This window comes from Cuculus canorus, chromosome 4 (genome assembly GCF_017976375.1).
Source record: "Cuculus canorus isolate bCucCan1 chromosome 4, bCucCan1.pri, whole genome shotgun sequence".
NCBI lineage: Eukaryota > Metazoa > Chordata > Aves > Cuculiformes > Cuculidae > Cuculus > Cuculus canorus.
Genome location: NC_071404.1, coordinates 43,347,083 through 43,362,353, shown reverse-complemented (window position 1 = coordinate 43,362,353; position 15,271 = coordinate 43,347,083). Strand labels below are relative to the sequence as shown.

Genomic DNA, 15,271 nt, shown 5'->3' with positions numbered 1-15,271 from the left:
AGATAATTGTGGAGGCACCAAGCAAAGCAATTCTAGTCCATTTGAATCATCACTATCTGAAGCTTGTTATAGCTAAAGCAAGTGACTGCCAGAAAGGTGCGTTACACAGTAGTAGCAAGCGCAGTGTGAGCCAGATGGTCGGATTTCTTTCTTGCACAAAACACTAAGCTGCTCTGAAACATGAAGTGCATGACTTGAGAATAGCTAGAACACTGGAAGCCGAGAGCATGTAGGGGCCACCTAGACAAAGAATTGTGTAGTCAGCAATCCAACAAAAGCAGTGGCAAACCAGAATGGTGTCAGCATATCAGACTGCTCAGTTCACGCTGTCAATATCAGACATAGTGAATAACTTGAAATTTGGTTTTGGTCACGGATATTTCCTTTAGCTCATCATTCACCTTACCTCTTCTTCTCACCACTGAAATCACCACCCCAGCACTTAACCATCTCTTTTCTCCTTACCACCACTCAATTATTTCCTTTGTTTCCTATTTTCTCTTACCTTTTGCCATATTCTGTTCAGAAATTCAAAACTGATAAAGCCACAAATATAAAAACTACCAAGGCTAAGTAACCTAGTAGCCAGGCAGCTGCTCAATTCCCCATGTCTTCATTCTTCTATCCATTGATATAATAATTTGAGCCCAATCTTAGACAGAACATTCCGCAGATCACCAAGGATTTCCAAGAGAGTTCTCTTAAGTTGTTAGAATAATCTTAAATATTTTAAAATATTTTTAGACACTTAAGGCCCAAGAGCACCTCTGAAAGCGATTGTGGAAATTTCATTCACTAACATCCAGTCACAGGACACTGGACTTCACAGGCGGGAAACAGAGGACTCTATAGATGTAGAAAATAATTCTAATACAACCGTCCTTTCTATGGATCTAAAAGTAAATATCTTCTCTGCAGAATACATTTTGCCTCTGTACCAGAAGAAGTTGAGAAAGTTTACTGAGTAACTCAAAAGGTCACAGCCAACATCTAATCAAGACATTAGGAAAAAGCATTCAGTCTGGTGCAAGAAATCACGACAAGCCAATAAGGAACTGGTGGAAAAATCACAGTAAGGTTGGAAAAAAAATAATTCTAATTTAGGATGCTGATATCTTGATTCATGTCAAAAATGTACAGTTTGCATAAACAGCTTCAATCATCAGGAAAAGACAAAGAGATACTTAAAATTTTGTATTTCAGTTACTGTTTCCTGCTCGTGTTCCACTCATACTTCGTAAAAATGTATGATTTAATTTACTGTGGGGAAATAAACATAGAAAGCAACAACAAAAAAGGAAGGAATTCGATGAATCTTGGCATGGCCATGTCAGCCAAAGGAATGAGAAACACAGTTGTGAACAGCAACAATGCCTTAATGTCACTGTGCTGTAACACAGCAATGAATGAGGCGAAATTAACAAGGTAGATATCATGATTGGTAAGGCTCATAGATACCAAATAAAATAAAGGAAAATAACTGTCCCTGTTTTCACGTGTTTAACATCACCAAAGTCAACATACAACAAGAAAGAAGAGAGAAAAATCAAATACTTTACACTATTTGCAGACATCATTACAGTGCCCAAATTAGAAGATTTGGGTATCTTGATACATAAAAGTTTTCAGAAGTCAACTCAGAGCAAGCCACTTCAATACCCTAGTCTTTTTCAAATATTTCCACTGACTAAAGGATAAACCTACTTTTTAAATAACAGAATCAAAATTAAGTGAAGTTTAACACTGTTCAGATATTCCGTTGTCCACTACAATAGATATGAAACCAACATAGCAAATTTAAAATGTAAAAGTGAGCTAACAAAAATTCAAGCAGCACTCAGATAATATTTCTAGCTAAAGTACCATCTCACTTTCCATTTCTGTAAATAAATCTCACCACATTTTTCCCCCTCAGAAAAAAGAAGCACTATAATTTTTCACAAACACGTGCTCAATTTCTTGTATTGCATATAGCACATGAAAGAACTGGAATAGCCTTATAAATTTAAACATTTCAGTGTTTGTTACTGTCAGTTGTTCTGTGAGAGTAATGTAACATCTAAAACAAAGAATTGTTGAATTTTGTGGGTTTGGTTTGGTTTAAGAAAATATAGGTCTTAGATTTTTAAAAAGAAATTGTGGTCTTTATGATACATGAAGCATTACTCATGTTTTGTTGTCATTGCACAAACCATTCTATACAAGCCCCACATGCTATACTCCTAAAATAAAATCTTATTTTTCTAGTACCCCAGAATGCAGGCTACTTACTTGAAGTCTATACAGTGTGATGTTTTATATATTTTATATAGTGTCCACTTTTAGTTTTGAACAATTTTAAACCTTCACTTATTATTTACAAATGTATTTCCCATCATAAGATTTACATAAACTCCTTTTAACCTATGAATGTTTGTCTCTTATCATATTTTGATGAAGTTGCAGAGCTGAACGCATGTTGAAGGAGGCAAAGGAGGAGAAGCACTTCACTTTGGCAGTCACTCCATTTACTCAGCAGTAAACAATTATATAAAAGCTCAGCAGTGCAAGCATTATATTTTTTTTCTTTAATTAAGTACTTGAGGGAAGAACTTTCATTGGTTTCCCCCCATCCCTAGTATGCAATTGTTCTACTACAAAACATTTCATAATAATAAAGATACTGGTATTTGTGCATGACCTGGCATGTTTCGATTTGATAAAAAAGCCCAATTTGTTGAAGGATAATTCCTTAACCATAAATGTAGTGAAAATTTCAACTCTGAAAATTTAAAATTGGTTCCACTATGCAACCTTATACTAGAACACAATCCCAAAAATACTGATTAAAATTTAAGTGGAATATTGCAATTTAAAGTAATGCTTCCCAGAAAGATTAATATTATTTAGCAGAACTATTTTAGTAGACTTCTTTCTGTGGTGTTAGTAGTTATTAGTTGCTATTACTGAGAATGTAACTATAGCCACAACACACAACAATGTTAAGAAAAATAAGACAGTCTTCAAAATGAATATGAATTCAACCTCTAGGTAGGCTCAGTAAAAAACGGCCACATTTAAAAAACATTTCTCCCACCCTGCAAAAGCCATTTGCTTGTTTTAATCAGCAAATTGTGCTGCCAAGTACTATAAACATGTTTAATCAAGGTCTGAATTAGCATAGTTCAGGAAACGTGCAAGGTGTGCTCAAATTACATAAAAAAGAGTAAGTTCCAATTGTTGACATCTTCAGTATAAGATGCTTAACATAAGGTATATCTCTCAGCATTCAGGCTGGCAGCTCCTAGCATTTAGAAGATGAAAAATTAGCTAAACTTGCATGCTTTGGTAAATATGTAAGTAAACCCTTCATTGTCCAAAAAGGAAGACCCACTTAGCCATGATGAAGCTGCTGATCTATCAACTTCAACATCAATTACAAGAACAGGTCCTGCAGTCTTACAAAATCTCTCTGAAAGCCTAAATTTTGTTTTCCTTGTAACAGAGATTAATATCCTTTGGGCTTTGGGACTGTAAGTACATTCAGATGAATGAGGTCAACAGCCACATTTGCAAGACAAGCTGCCGTGGATTAATTTCCAAGAGACAAGTGGTTTATTCAGGTTAAAAAGGGGTGATTGCCCTGAGCACTGAGTGCAAATAAAAAGAAAAATAATCCATAAGGTATCTCTGGAGTGAGATACTTACTGTATCAACTTTTTCAGTCATTTATTCACTGTACACTCTGTGTAGCCTCTATAGAGCTTTAATCGAATTGATTGAAAACATACTTAATAGCAATATTCCAGATATTGTTCAGCCACACTCACCTTTGAAGAAGCAATCTTCATTGTGCACAATAGTGACCTTTTGCTTTTTCAGACAGGCAGCCCTGTGCACTTCACAATGGTTTTCGTAGAATTCTCCATCAGAACCGCACACAGGCTTGTAATGTGGTTTGCAGTGTTCCATGCATAGACACTCAGCCTGGCCAGTCTCTCCATTTACAACACAATGTCTACCCAGGCCACAATACTTGTTTTCACATGATCCAAAATGGCCATCTTGACCTATATAACCTTAAAAGAAAAAAAAAATAGTTTTGAGACATAAATTGCATGCAAGATAAAATAAGGATTGTATTATGTCAATAAAGTGAAAATATATCCTTTGTTACATCCTTGACCAATGCTTAACATAGGTCAGCCTGAAATGAAACAAATTTAATATCCATCATCACTAGGTATACTTTTAATCTTTAACATGTGTTAGATTATCTGCAGTCAAGAGCAACATATACTAACAAGACAAGATTTACTTTGTATTAAAAAAAAATCCATAGTAAATCATGTATTTTTAAATGCATACTAAAGTTTGTCACCTTAAGATTGCTATACTATTGAAAGTAGTGGAACAATGCATTCTCTAGAGTTTAGAAAATAGAATCATAGAATATCTAGAGCTGGAAGGGACCCAAAAGGATCAAGTCCAAATCTGTGCTCCTTGCAGGAATATCTAAAAATAACCATATGACTAAAAGCATCATCCAGATTCTCCTTGAACTGTGACAGGCAGATGAAAGACATTCACCTATTAAGACTGATATGCAAGAATAACTTGAGCTGGGTCAAGGCTCTTGACCAAAACAGAGAAGGCAAAAACCAAAATACCTCTGGGGTGGCAAGAAAAATGGCATTTCAGGGAACAGAGCGTGGTGGAAGAGCATGACTGATATATAAAGTAAATGGTGGCTAGAAGGAGCCAAGTGAGCCTCTAGTGGTATTTCATTAAGACAAATTAAATTTGGATAACAAACAGAGCTTTAAGAGGGCTAAGTAAAGGAGTTTCTGCTGGCCACAACTCCCACTTTCTTCTGTTCCTAGAACAGGGAAATGGATCATCTGCATTAGGCTACCATGGGTCAGAAAGTGGGCAGATGGCTATCTGTGGTGCTGCTAACACGTAAAATAGGTACTTGGCCAGTATAAGATCTCTAGGTGAAAAGGGAAGTTAAGTGTACAGTAATATTTCCTTTCCAGTTTCCATCTTGGCTGCCACAGAACCAACTATGCAGTCACATCTCGGAGAGAGAAAGGGTAAAACAAGAAAAAACCACAAACAAAATAAACCAGAATTGTCAATTGCAATTACCAGAACTTCATTCTGGTACCATTATTGTGTCCCAAAATAAGTATAAAAATGCCAACATATCTCCAATCGTGCAATCAGATGCTGCCCTTCAGTTACTTCATTTTATTCTCTTGCTGCGTAGTCCTAATCTCCAGAACAAAGAAGAACTCGATCCTCAAATACGATATACGCCTAGTATTCTAATTCTTTGCAATACTTTCCTCATCTCACAGCCTAGCTGAACGATACTTGGCTGGCCCATAAAAAATAGTATGGACAAACAAATGGTAATGTGTAATTTGGCAGTATTAGACTCATTTTCTGTAGTGAAAAGCTAGTATGCCAATACTATAGTATGGCACACACTGCTTCTAACTACTGAGAATTTACATTTTTCACTCCAATGGCAGAAGCAAATTCTTCGCACTTTTCTTCTTAAGCCTACAGGTCTATTATATCTAAGACAACCACATTTTGATTCTTCACTTTCTCACGCAGCCTAAGTTTTCTACAGGCAGATGTACTACAGAAAGCATGCAACCATGAAATTTGGCTCTAATATGATAAGTGCTTTTGCTGTATTATTTTATAACAACGTAAGCATAAAGTTGGACGGACTACATATTCACCTCAGATGATGTATATCTGATATCACCACACTACAATAATCTTTATACACATGAATAAAACATTATAGACCAGGCTGATGATGGGTTTAACTCTTTATGCACCAAACTGACTTGAAATGAGTAAAACCGATTCAACATTAACAATTTACAGTAAGATTTTAAAAAAAAATTACTCCTTATGCCTATGTATCACCACTATATACAAGCAACTTTTATTAACTGACAGAAATTAATGTAAGTTCAATTTCCTCCTACTTCTGTCAACCTCAGATAAAGTCTTGCAATGTCTGAGAGTACTTCACAGCACAGGTCATGAACACACATTACAGAATTACAGAATTTCTTTGAAGTGATAGAACTGCTGCAGTTTGAGGCCAAAGTCAAAAAATTGTTATTATTTCTGCTTTGTGAATTGGAAGATAAAGATCTTGATCTGACAACTGCTCTGAATTATCGAGACCTGTGTGGTGACTCAACAATGCACAATGCTGTATATTACTGTGAAAGTGGAAACTGATTTAAGATTTGACTTGAGACTTAATTTCAGTACTATAATTGAATCATATGCCTGAATGCAAAACAGCTACTTTCAGGTGAGGGAGAATGATTTGCATAATAAATATTGATACTTATAATATTGGCATATGCCAGCATATACCAATCATGTACATCAATAAACAAGCAATCTGGTTGCCTTAATGAAAAACCGTATTTTTTTGTAATGAAATGTTTTATTAATGTCTCTATTTTACACCATTAACCATTCCAAAACAATAGCTACATCTGCAGATGTTGCATGTGCAATTCTTTCTACTGAAGTCAACACTGAAATCCCCATTAAACTCAACAGAGGCAAGATTCTTCCTTCAGACATAGTCTTTGCCTTAAGTTCAGCTATTTTTAGTGCCTTCAGCAGTTTAATAAGCACTGTTCTGTGGTATATTTAATCTAAGAACTTGCAGATCTTCCAATGCATTTGATGCAGTATTTCAAGCGTTTCACAGTACATATTGAGGAAAACACATTTTAAATGTTTATTCTTGAGATGTCCACCAATTCTCAGAGCAAAGAAATAAATAAAACCCATGCAATTTCAAATGAGGTTACAAAATGTTCGCAAACAACTTGAAATAAATTCAAACTAAAAGCGAACACAATTATGAAAATGTAAACAATAGCAACTGCAAGAGAAAAATAAATGGGTTTAGACATAAATATATATATATATTAATAAGCTAGTGACACAGAAATCTAGGAATTTTAAGACTACCAACAGAAAACAAGTTATATGTAATGGCACGGGTCTGATCTTCATCGTTAAGTCAAAATACTAACTTTACTGTGGTGAATCCAATCGAATTAGGAAAAGGTGTGGGGCTCATGCAGTCATCTTAGACAAGTGATAAAGTAGTAAGTGCTGCAACTGAATAATAAAGAAACAATTGCAAAGAACTACTGAGAGAAATTTGTCCGTGGATACTCATATTTCCTCTTTATATTTCTGGGGAATTATTCATGAATTATTGAGATAAACAGACTTCCAATTCAGAGGAATAAGCCTGTGAAACAAAGGAGATGCCAAGTGTTTTGAACAGCCTTAGTAAGGAGTGCTTACCAACTATGGATAAAAAGCACTAACATTTTGTCATCAAAGCTGATAAAAATGCAAAAAGTTTCACCTAATATGATGATACAAGGTCAGTCACCTTTTTGTTTACACAAATGCATCATCTTCAAGTCTTAGCTCATTGCCAAATAAGTCTTTATTTTTTAAAGATAAAAATCTGATATACAAGGAACTTCTGTAATCATAACAAAGTTTCATTGGTAAAGGCAAGTAAAGCACAGCTTCATTATAGTAATAGACCAGAGTGAGTGTTCTGACTGGTAGAAGTATTGCAGAGTAGTCACCTTATATGCTTTTCAGCAAGTGTAGCTGTTTCCCTGCCTGTACCATCATAGGACAAATGAAAATTCAGTGTATAAACTAGCCCTCAAACAAAACCAACTTCTTCTTCCTTTCAGTGTTCCAGCCCAACTTGCAAGGATCTATATTTGGCAAATCCTTTATTTTAGTTTATGTTTCAAAAACAGTATTTCCCTTATAAAGCAAAAATTTTCATCTTGGAATAGAGCTGCTTCCTGTTTACCTACAAAGCTACAGAAATCTTGTCATCATCAAACAAGAAACCATAAAGAAACCATCTTTTGAACCTATATGTACTGTGATTGACTTTCTGAAGGCTGTTCTTCTATCTAAGCATTTAGATTTAGAAAGTCAAGTAGTCCAAGATGAACTTAAGTTCCTATATATGGACATAATTTGTAATTTATTACAGAAGATAAGCAGCCTAGGATATTCAGTATTAAGAGTCTAAGAACAAGTAAGTCAAGATGACACATAACCTACCCACGAATGCTAATCTTCTTCAAGCAATTTAATTGATATTGTTTAAGTGATGATAGGTAATTCTGTATTTGCCAAGTGCCACAACACAATAGGAAAGTGTGTTGAATATCACCTATGTATGCTGAATTTCAGCCAAAAAAGCAGAATACCTAGCATTCAGAGACACTACAGTGCTATAAAAAAAAAGAATATACTCTGTTCAATTTGAAAGTAAGTCATAGCATTAAATTGAAAAAAAAAAATAAGAAATTAAATGTGTATTATGCTTAAGACCGCCAAAGCAGTCTTGTAGGTTTTTCAGATTCTCTTGAAACATCAACTCTAAACAGACACAAAATGAAAGAGCAAACAACATTAAAAAAATCTTTGATTTATAAACAATGGATAAAATAAAATTATTTTGCTTTTCTTCTTTTAAAATAGATTTTAATAAATACGGTTTCAAGCTGTCACTTCAGATTCCTTGTACATGTTTCCTAGCTAAAGGCCACTTCAACGGCACCCAGAGCTGAGCAAATTTTAGGTTACAATTGCATCATTTACACTTGGGATTTAAGTGTTACAGCATGCAAAAGGATCACAGGAATATACCTTGTTTCTTTAACTTATTAATTTAGCAAAACATTGCACATGGAAACTTTCAAAATTCACAAGAGTATAAATCACCATGTTCTCCAGTCGGCTTAGGGTGGAACATGCACAGGCTTTCTATATGTTGAGCCCTCTCTCACAAACTCACTTTTTTTTTTTTTTTTCCACTTCCTTAACAACATGATGTGAATTTATGGCTCTTTTCATAACTTGCAGCATTATCTACATGTCAACCAAAAAAAAGCAGCAGCTACTTTTGGAGACAATACATAAGATATCTTGTGTACAAATAAATGATGATGATTTCTGGGGTCAACAATTCCATTTCTCCTCATACCTTTTATTTAAAACAGTTTTGTAAATGACAATTCCAACTCTATAGCTGTATTTTTGCTCAATGTACTATATATGAAAAGCCCAATCAAGACTGTAATCCTCACATTGGTAAGTGTTAAGCACAGCCTGAATGTTCAGTTCCACACGAAGTAGAAATATCACAGGAAGAGCAATGAGGAGAAGAAAAAAAATAAAAATAAAAAAGAGCAAAAGAAGATTGATCACCATCTACCATTAAGACTGGTAGGGCATTAACACTGAGCATGACCTCACAATGACTGTAAGTATCTGCTTATAAATATTAAGGTCTTATACCTTTTCTTTCTTCTTTTTTTTTAAAGCTGTAGTATTTTAACAGCAGTTCTTTGACAAATTTTGATACCACTAGCAAGAACAGCTTGCATTATACTGACTGTACAAAACACTAAATCTTCATTAATCACTATCCAGCACTCCTAGTATACAAACTACTTCAGTAATTTAGCTTTTTTTTTTCTTTTGTTAGGAACATTTTGTGCGGGGGAAAAATTTAAAGAAAAGAGTGGATTATTTGAGAGTAAAAATAAAAACTTATTTATAATTTGTCAACATAAGTTCCCCCACATAACTAACAGCACATATGTTAATAAACTGAAGAGATACAGGATGCTGAACTCTCCTTACCAATGTATTCTCCCAGTACGGTATTAGAATGCCTCAACATACCACATGCCTTGATTTTAAACTGTAACATATTTTGTTGGTTGGTTGTTGTGTGAGCCTATATTGTAACAGATAATACAGTTTTAACAACTGACTGCTAAATTACGTGCATTTCCAACTCTAAATAGGAATTTCTATTTCATACGTATTTCTGAAGAAACAGACCTGTGTAATATGGCCAGCTATGGTAGGGTGATAGTGTATAGAGAAATCTTGCTTGTGGTCGTGTTCATGGATTTGCACACAAAGTAATTTTAATACGTATCTTCTATAAATTATACACAAACATGTAAATATTTCTTAAGAATTCTTAAAATGACAAAAATATAAATTAATGTTCCATATTTATTCACTTTTCATTCTGTCACTGACTTACCTCTAATGACTATAGGGCATCTTCAATTTAAATAGTCTTTCATACCACTAACTAAAACATGAAGCTCATAAAAGTAGCGGGAAATACGCCTTTGAAACCCTAGCTTTTAAAGAAAGCCTTAAAAATAATTAATCTTGCATTATTTTCAAAGTAAGATTAAATTACCTTCACAGTCACCTCGCCCCCCACCCCGATTTGTCTAGAACATTAAGTTTAAGGACAGGAAAAAAAAACCCTATTAACTGTCCAATATATTCTGAAGGTCTTTGTCTACATGCAGTAGTAGAGGCAGAAGAAAGACACAAGGCAAAGAAGAAACTATGGCACAAAATTGTAGCTGAGAAAGACTGCTGAAATAGTAGCATTTTTCCTGACTGTGGAATAGCAAAGTTGAGAATAGAACGCCCAAGGTACAAGAGTCAAGTCCCAAGCTCATTACTCTTAATAGAAATAAAGAGTCACTTTTTTGTCTAACTAAATCTGGTAAAGGAGAAAAGAGTAAGATTTGTCACATCACAGGTATGAAGAAAAAAAGCTCACGGGAGACAAAAATCTTAAAATTATGGTCCTTCACCACAATGAAGAATATTACAGTAGCAATTCAAACAGAGTCATAGGTTTTGAGTACAATGATTATGAACAAAATAGAGAAATTCCACCTGGAATAGATCCCATTTCATAAAAGTGGAAGAATATTCACAAAAGGCAAATCATGTGAAGAATTTTTCTGAGAAGTACAACAGTACATGGAATTGTAGATGAACAAGTCTGAGGGACTCTGCTGCCTTGTACTGCTAAAGTATAACATTGTAATGTTAAGGTAAAAAGATAGGACCTGAAAGAAATTCAAAAGATGACCAATACATAGATATAAGAATGTGCTACATCCCTGTAATTAATCACAAGAAAATATCTGCACACATGCAGTTACAAAAAAATAAATAAAAATCAGTGGATAAAATGTGAGGGAGAGTTTTAAACCACAAAATAGGATTAAATATATGGAGCTCAACGTAGTAATTGAAGAAATAAAACAATACAAAGTTTACTAAGATCAATATTTTATATTTTCTAATGACTTAAATGTGTAAAATAGCTGTATAGCAAGACCTCTTATAAAAATTTAGAAGCAGCATAAACTTTTGTTAGAATATTGTTCTTCCTCCCTAGAGGCTTTAAAGATCAGAGGTGCAAACCTGCTTTGAAGAACATAGAATGAGAGTGAGCTATTCCCATTTCCACACCAGAAAGAACTACTCCTAACAGCTCTGTCAAGCAATCTCTTGTTGCCTGCTCTTTTCCATAACTCTGCTAACCTAGGTGTCATTAAAAGAAGAAATTTGGAAGAAAATTTAAAGCAAGGAACACACTCACGAAGGGGCACAGCATGAGCACCTTCACTTAGCAACAACTCACTTTCAGCTCAAAACCCTGATCCCATCTCCCACTGAGAGGAGTGACAGTATCATAGTTGAATCATCATAGCTGACCATTAGATTGCTGTGCTATGGTTTTTTGTTTTTTTTTTTTTTAGCACCAAGCAAGCAAGTTAAAATCTTTGTATGAGGACTGGAATCACTGCAGAAACTTGCATCTCATTGGAATTTAACTGAAATTTTCTGGTGTGCTCAACATTTATCAGCAAGGCCTGATTAACAGAAATAGACACAGATATTCAGACTACACATGCATTTTTTTACCATAAAAGTCAGGCTAAATACACTTACACAAATGTTTACCTTCTACATTCAAATAAAATTACTTTCATATTCTTCTACATAGGTAAATTAGGAACAAAACAGGAGAAAACGTCACACTTCTAAAAGAATGAATATACAAAATTACAATAAATAAAAGAAGTAAAACTCCGTAATACGAACATACTTGTAAGTGTTCCAAATGCAGCAATTAACCTGAAATACTGAACACTCCCAAAATGGCTTTCTGTTCTGTTGGTCAGAAACGGACAGCTTAGCAAATTTGCCTATGTGAATCCCTTTCTCTTACCAGCACTCTGGAACTATCTTGAGCAAACTTCACATAAATTAGTTTCCTCAGAAAAGAAAAAAAAAATCAAATTGAAGACAGGGACAAAAACACCACACAAAAAAAGCAGAAGAAATGAAAACACAACATCAAATAGCACTACAAAAAAATATCTCTGTTTATTAAGCAGAAACTTTTCTCACCTGCCAGAGTCAGAACCTTCCTGTTAGCTGACCTTTTATGGGCTTTCTCCTCATCTGCTGCACTGGGGCTCCCTCCCCTCTCCACTGCATCCTCCTTGGCTCTGCCTGGTCAGTGGTGGGTGTTTTCCCCACCTGGCACCAGGAGGTTTGGCAGCTGTTCAGCCCTCTCCTCTTACTATTAACATGATTTTCTGTGGATTCCTGCCTCTATAAACTTCCTTGCTCACTTGCTGGGCTATTAAGCATCTGTTTTGATAGCAGAGCATAACAAATGACTATGATGACTCTACTGCACAACCTTTTCTCCTGAGCAGTGCCCTGTTCAGAGTTCTGCCTGAACCAAAATCAATTTCACCACCAAAGTACTGCTGGACAATGCTCTGTCTCTGTGCCCCGAGCTCAGACCGCAAGGTCTTCTGTGCAACCTCATAGTCTAGGGGTCTGCGGTTTCCTTCAGGTGAAATTACTGTCCTGGCTATGACTGTTCACGTGCTTGTGGGAACCAAGAAAGTGTTGCCAAAGTCTCTTTTGCTGCTTGGAGGTGATTTTCTGTCTCTATACTAAACCTTGTCCAAATTGCCTTTACTGATCATCCTCCAGGCATTAGACCATTGACCATTACATTGGTAAAACTATCTGTGGGATCAAGACACTCGATATATATAGGAGAATGGAAAACATAGAAGCCTGAAACAAACAGCTGAACAGATTTGGAATAAGAGCACTGCTGGGTCTGTGTGTAAATATAGACTGATGTCCTTCAAGCAGTTTCAAGCCAGCAATTCATTAGTTTCAATTAAATCCTTAGCTGTACCTAGCATTTACTGTGTTATTCTTTCTCACACATTTATCTTTGAAAAATGTTTATTATTCATTTAACATCAAACAAGTGGCAAGCAGTGTATCCTCTAAAACAAAGTGGGAAATGACACGTTTGCTTCATCACAAATACATGGACCTTTATTCAAATGGTTGATTGCTTTTCAATTGCAGCTTAGCAGGCAATCCTCTGCTCTGCCAAATGCCTTATCCAATGTCACCAAGAGTGGGAAATACACATCACAGAATCAGCAGTTTTGAAAAGGTCATAGCTTGAACAACCTTTCAACGGTTTAATGCTTATTTGAAACACAGCTTGCTGAAAAACAAAAAGGGCTAGCTTAGTTCTCAGTCAGATAAAACAACCTGGGTATTGCTCACTTGTTATTTAAAACCCAAAATGATTAGTTTTATCAACAACGATCAAAATAAACAAAAGTCCCAGTTATTTTTTTTTTTTTTACTGGAATTTCCCTTTTACTTAGTTAAAAATTAGAAAGGCTGTTAGGATTTCATCTCATGGACCAAGGTAGTAACTACTGTATCACACAATAATATTCACTGTTCCTCTATGGCAGCTCTTCACATGATAAACAAATTTGTCAATTTTGAGTTAACAGAGTAAAAATCAATTAATGAGTAAAAGACTACTGTTTCCTCCACAGGCATATGTGGCTTTCCCTGGGAAGCATAAATGGGAACATAAATACAAGTGTTAAAACATAAACAAAACCAGTGTGAGGGTTACTAAGGTGGGCTATGAGCTTAAAAACTCTTCAGAATTGAAAAAAGCAAAACACTGCATACTTGTATTGTGTATATGAGTAAAGCTGTCAAAGACACTCAGCTAAAAAACTTTGACACCAATAACTTGTATAGATTTCCGAAAGGAAATAAAACCAAAACCAAACAAAAAAAAAAAAAATCCCCAATAAACCCTAAAAAGTGTAACCATCATTTCAAAAGGCATGTTTTAGAGACAGCAAAAAGGAGTCTCAAAAGAATGTCTTTACCAAGAATAGTCATATATGTGGTGAAGCAATACCATTTGCTTCTGGGCCTTACTAAAAGAAAATCATAATCTCAAATAGGCTTGTGTTTTTATAACTTAATTCTGCCCTTTTGAGTTATCTATAAATCGATGCAAAGCAAAATACATGGTATACACGTCTTTTTTTTCAGAGAAGAAGTGATCCTATCTGTTTCATATATTCAGAGAAGTTGGGGGTTTTTTTAAGAAGTTAGAGTTAACCCAAAATGTCTATAATTATGAAAAAACACCCTAAAAGTCAGGCAAAATGCTTTTCCAGATCTCTGTCAGGAGAAAATATTGCTCCATGCAAAGGAAGGAAAAAAACCCAAAAATCTCCATCTTGACATATGATATGAGAATATTCCTTTTTGAAAAATTTATAAAAGCAATAGTACAAATAAACACTCTATTTGAAATAATTTCTACATCCATGTGTAAGTCTTTATACTCATTTAATATTAAAAATTACCTGTTAAACTGGAGATATCTGTTCAAATAAACATAAATGTAATTTCCTAAACAGAATATAACGTACTAGTGGATGACTCAGTCAAGCAGTGTGACTACTGAAAACCTTTTCTAATTGCATGCTTAAACTTAAGATATATTTTGTGAAATATAATTCCTAAAAAAATAACTAATTTTGCTGCTAAACCATAGTATGGCAATTTAAGTTTCAGCAGAAAGAAAAATTCCAGTCAGATATTCCAACCCTCATGTTTTTTGTATTAGTTGATATAACTTCTGTCTAGTGACAAATTGTACTTGTTAAAAAAATGGCGAAAATATTAGTTTCTTGTGTAATATTAGAAATTGACAAAATCCATGTGAATTAATCTGGGGCTATAGCAATAGATCATTAAGAATTTCAGAAATACAACCTATGGAATTAATTGTACAAAACCATAAATATCATTTTAAACTAATATCTAAGAAACTATTGTCTACAGAAACATCTTTAGTGATTCGTAACTGCCACACCTCTGGTTCAGCTGCTTCATTTCTTCCCACCAGAAAATGGTTCAAGGATAAACTTCAAATTACGGTCAGCACAGCCACCAAATCGCTATGAACTGT

At 34.8% G+C, this 15,271-nt stretch overlaps 1 protein-coding gene across 1 annotated transcript in view; it reads right to left on the bottom strand.

The window, feature by feature from the left end:
• Positions 1-15,271, bottom strand: part of FSTL5 (follistatin like 5) — a 254,255-nt gene that overhangs the window by 186,602 nt on the left and 52,382 nt on the right. Inside the window, 1 exon segment of the mRNA XM_054066262.1 lies at positions 3,810-4,058. Within this exon segment, the coding sequence (XP_053922237.1) occupies positions 3,810-4,058 (249 nt within the window).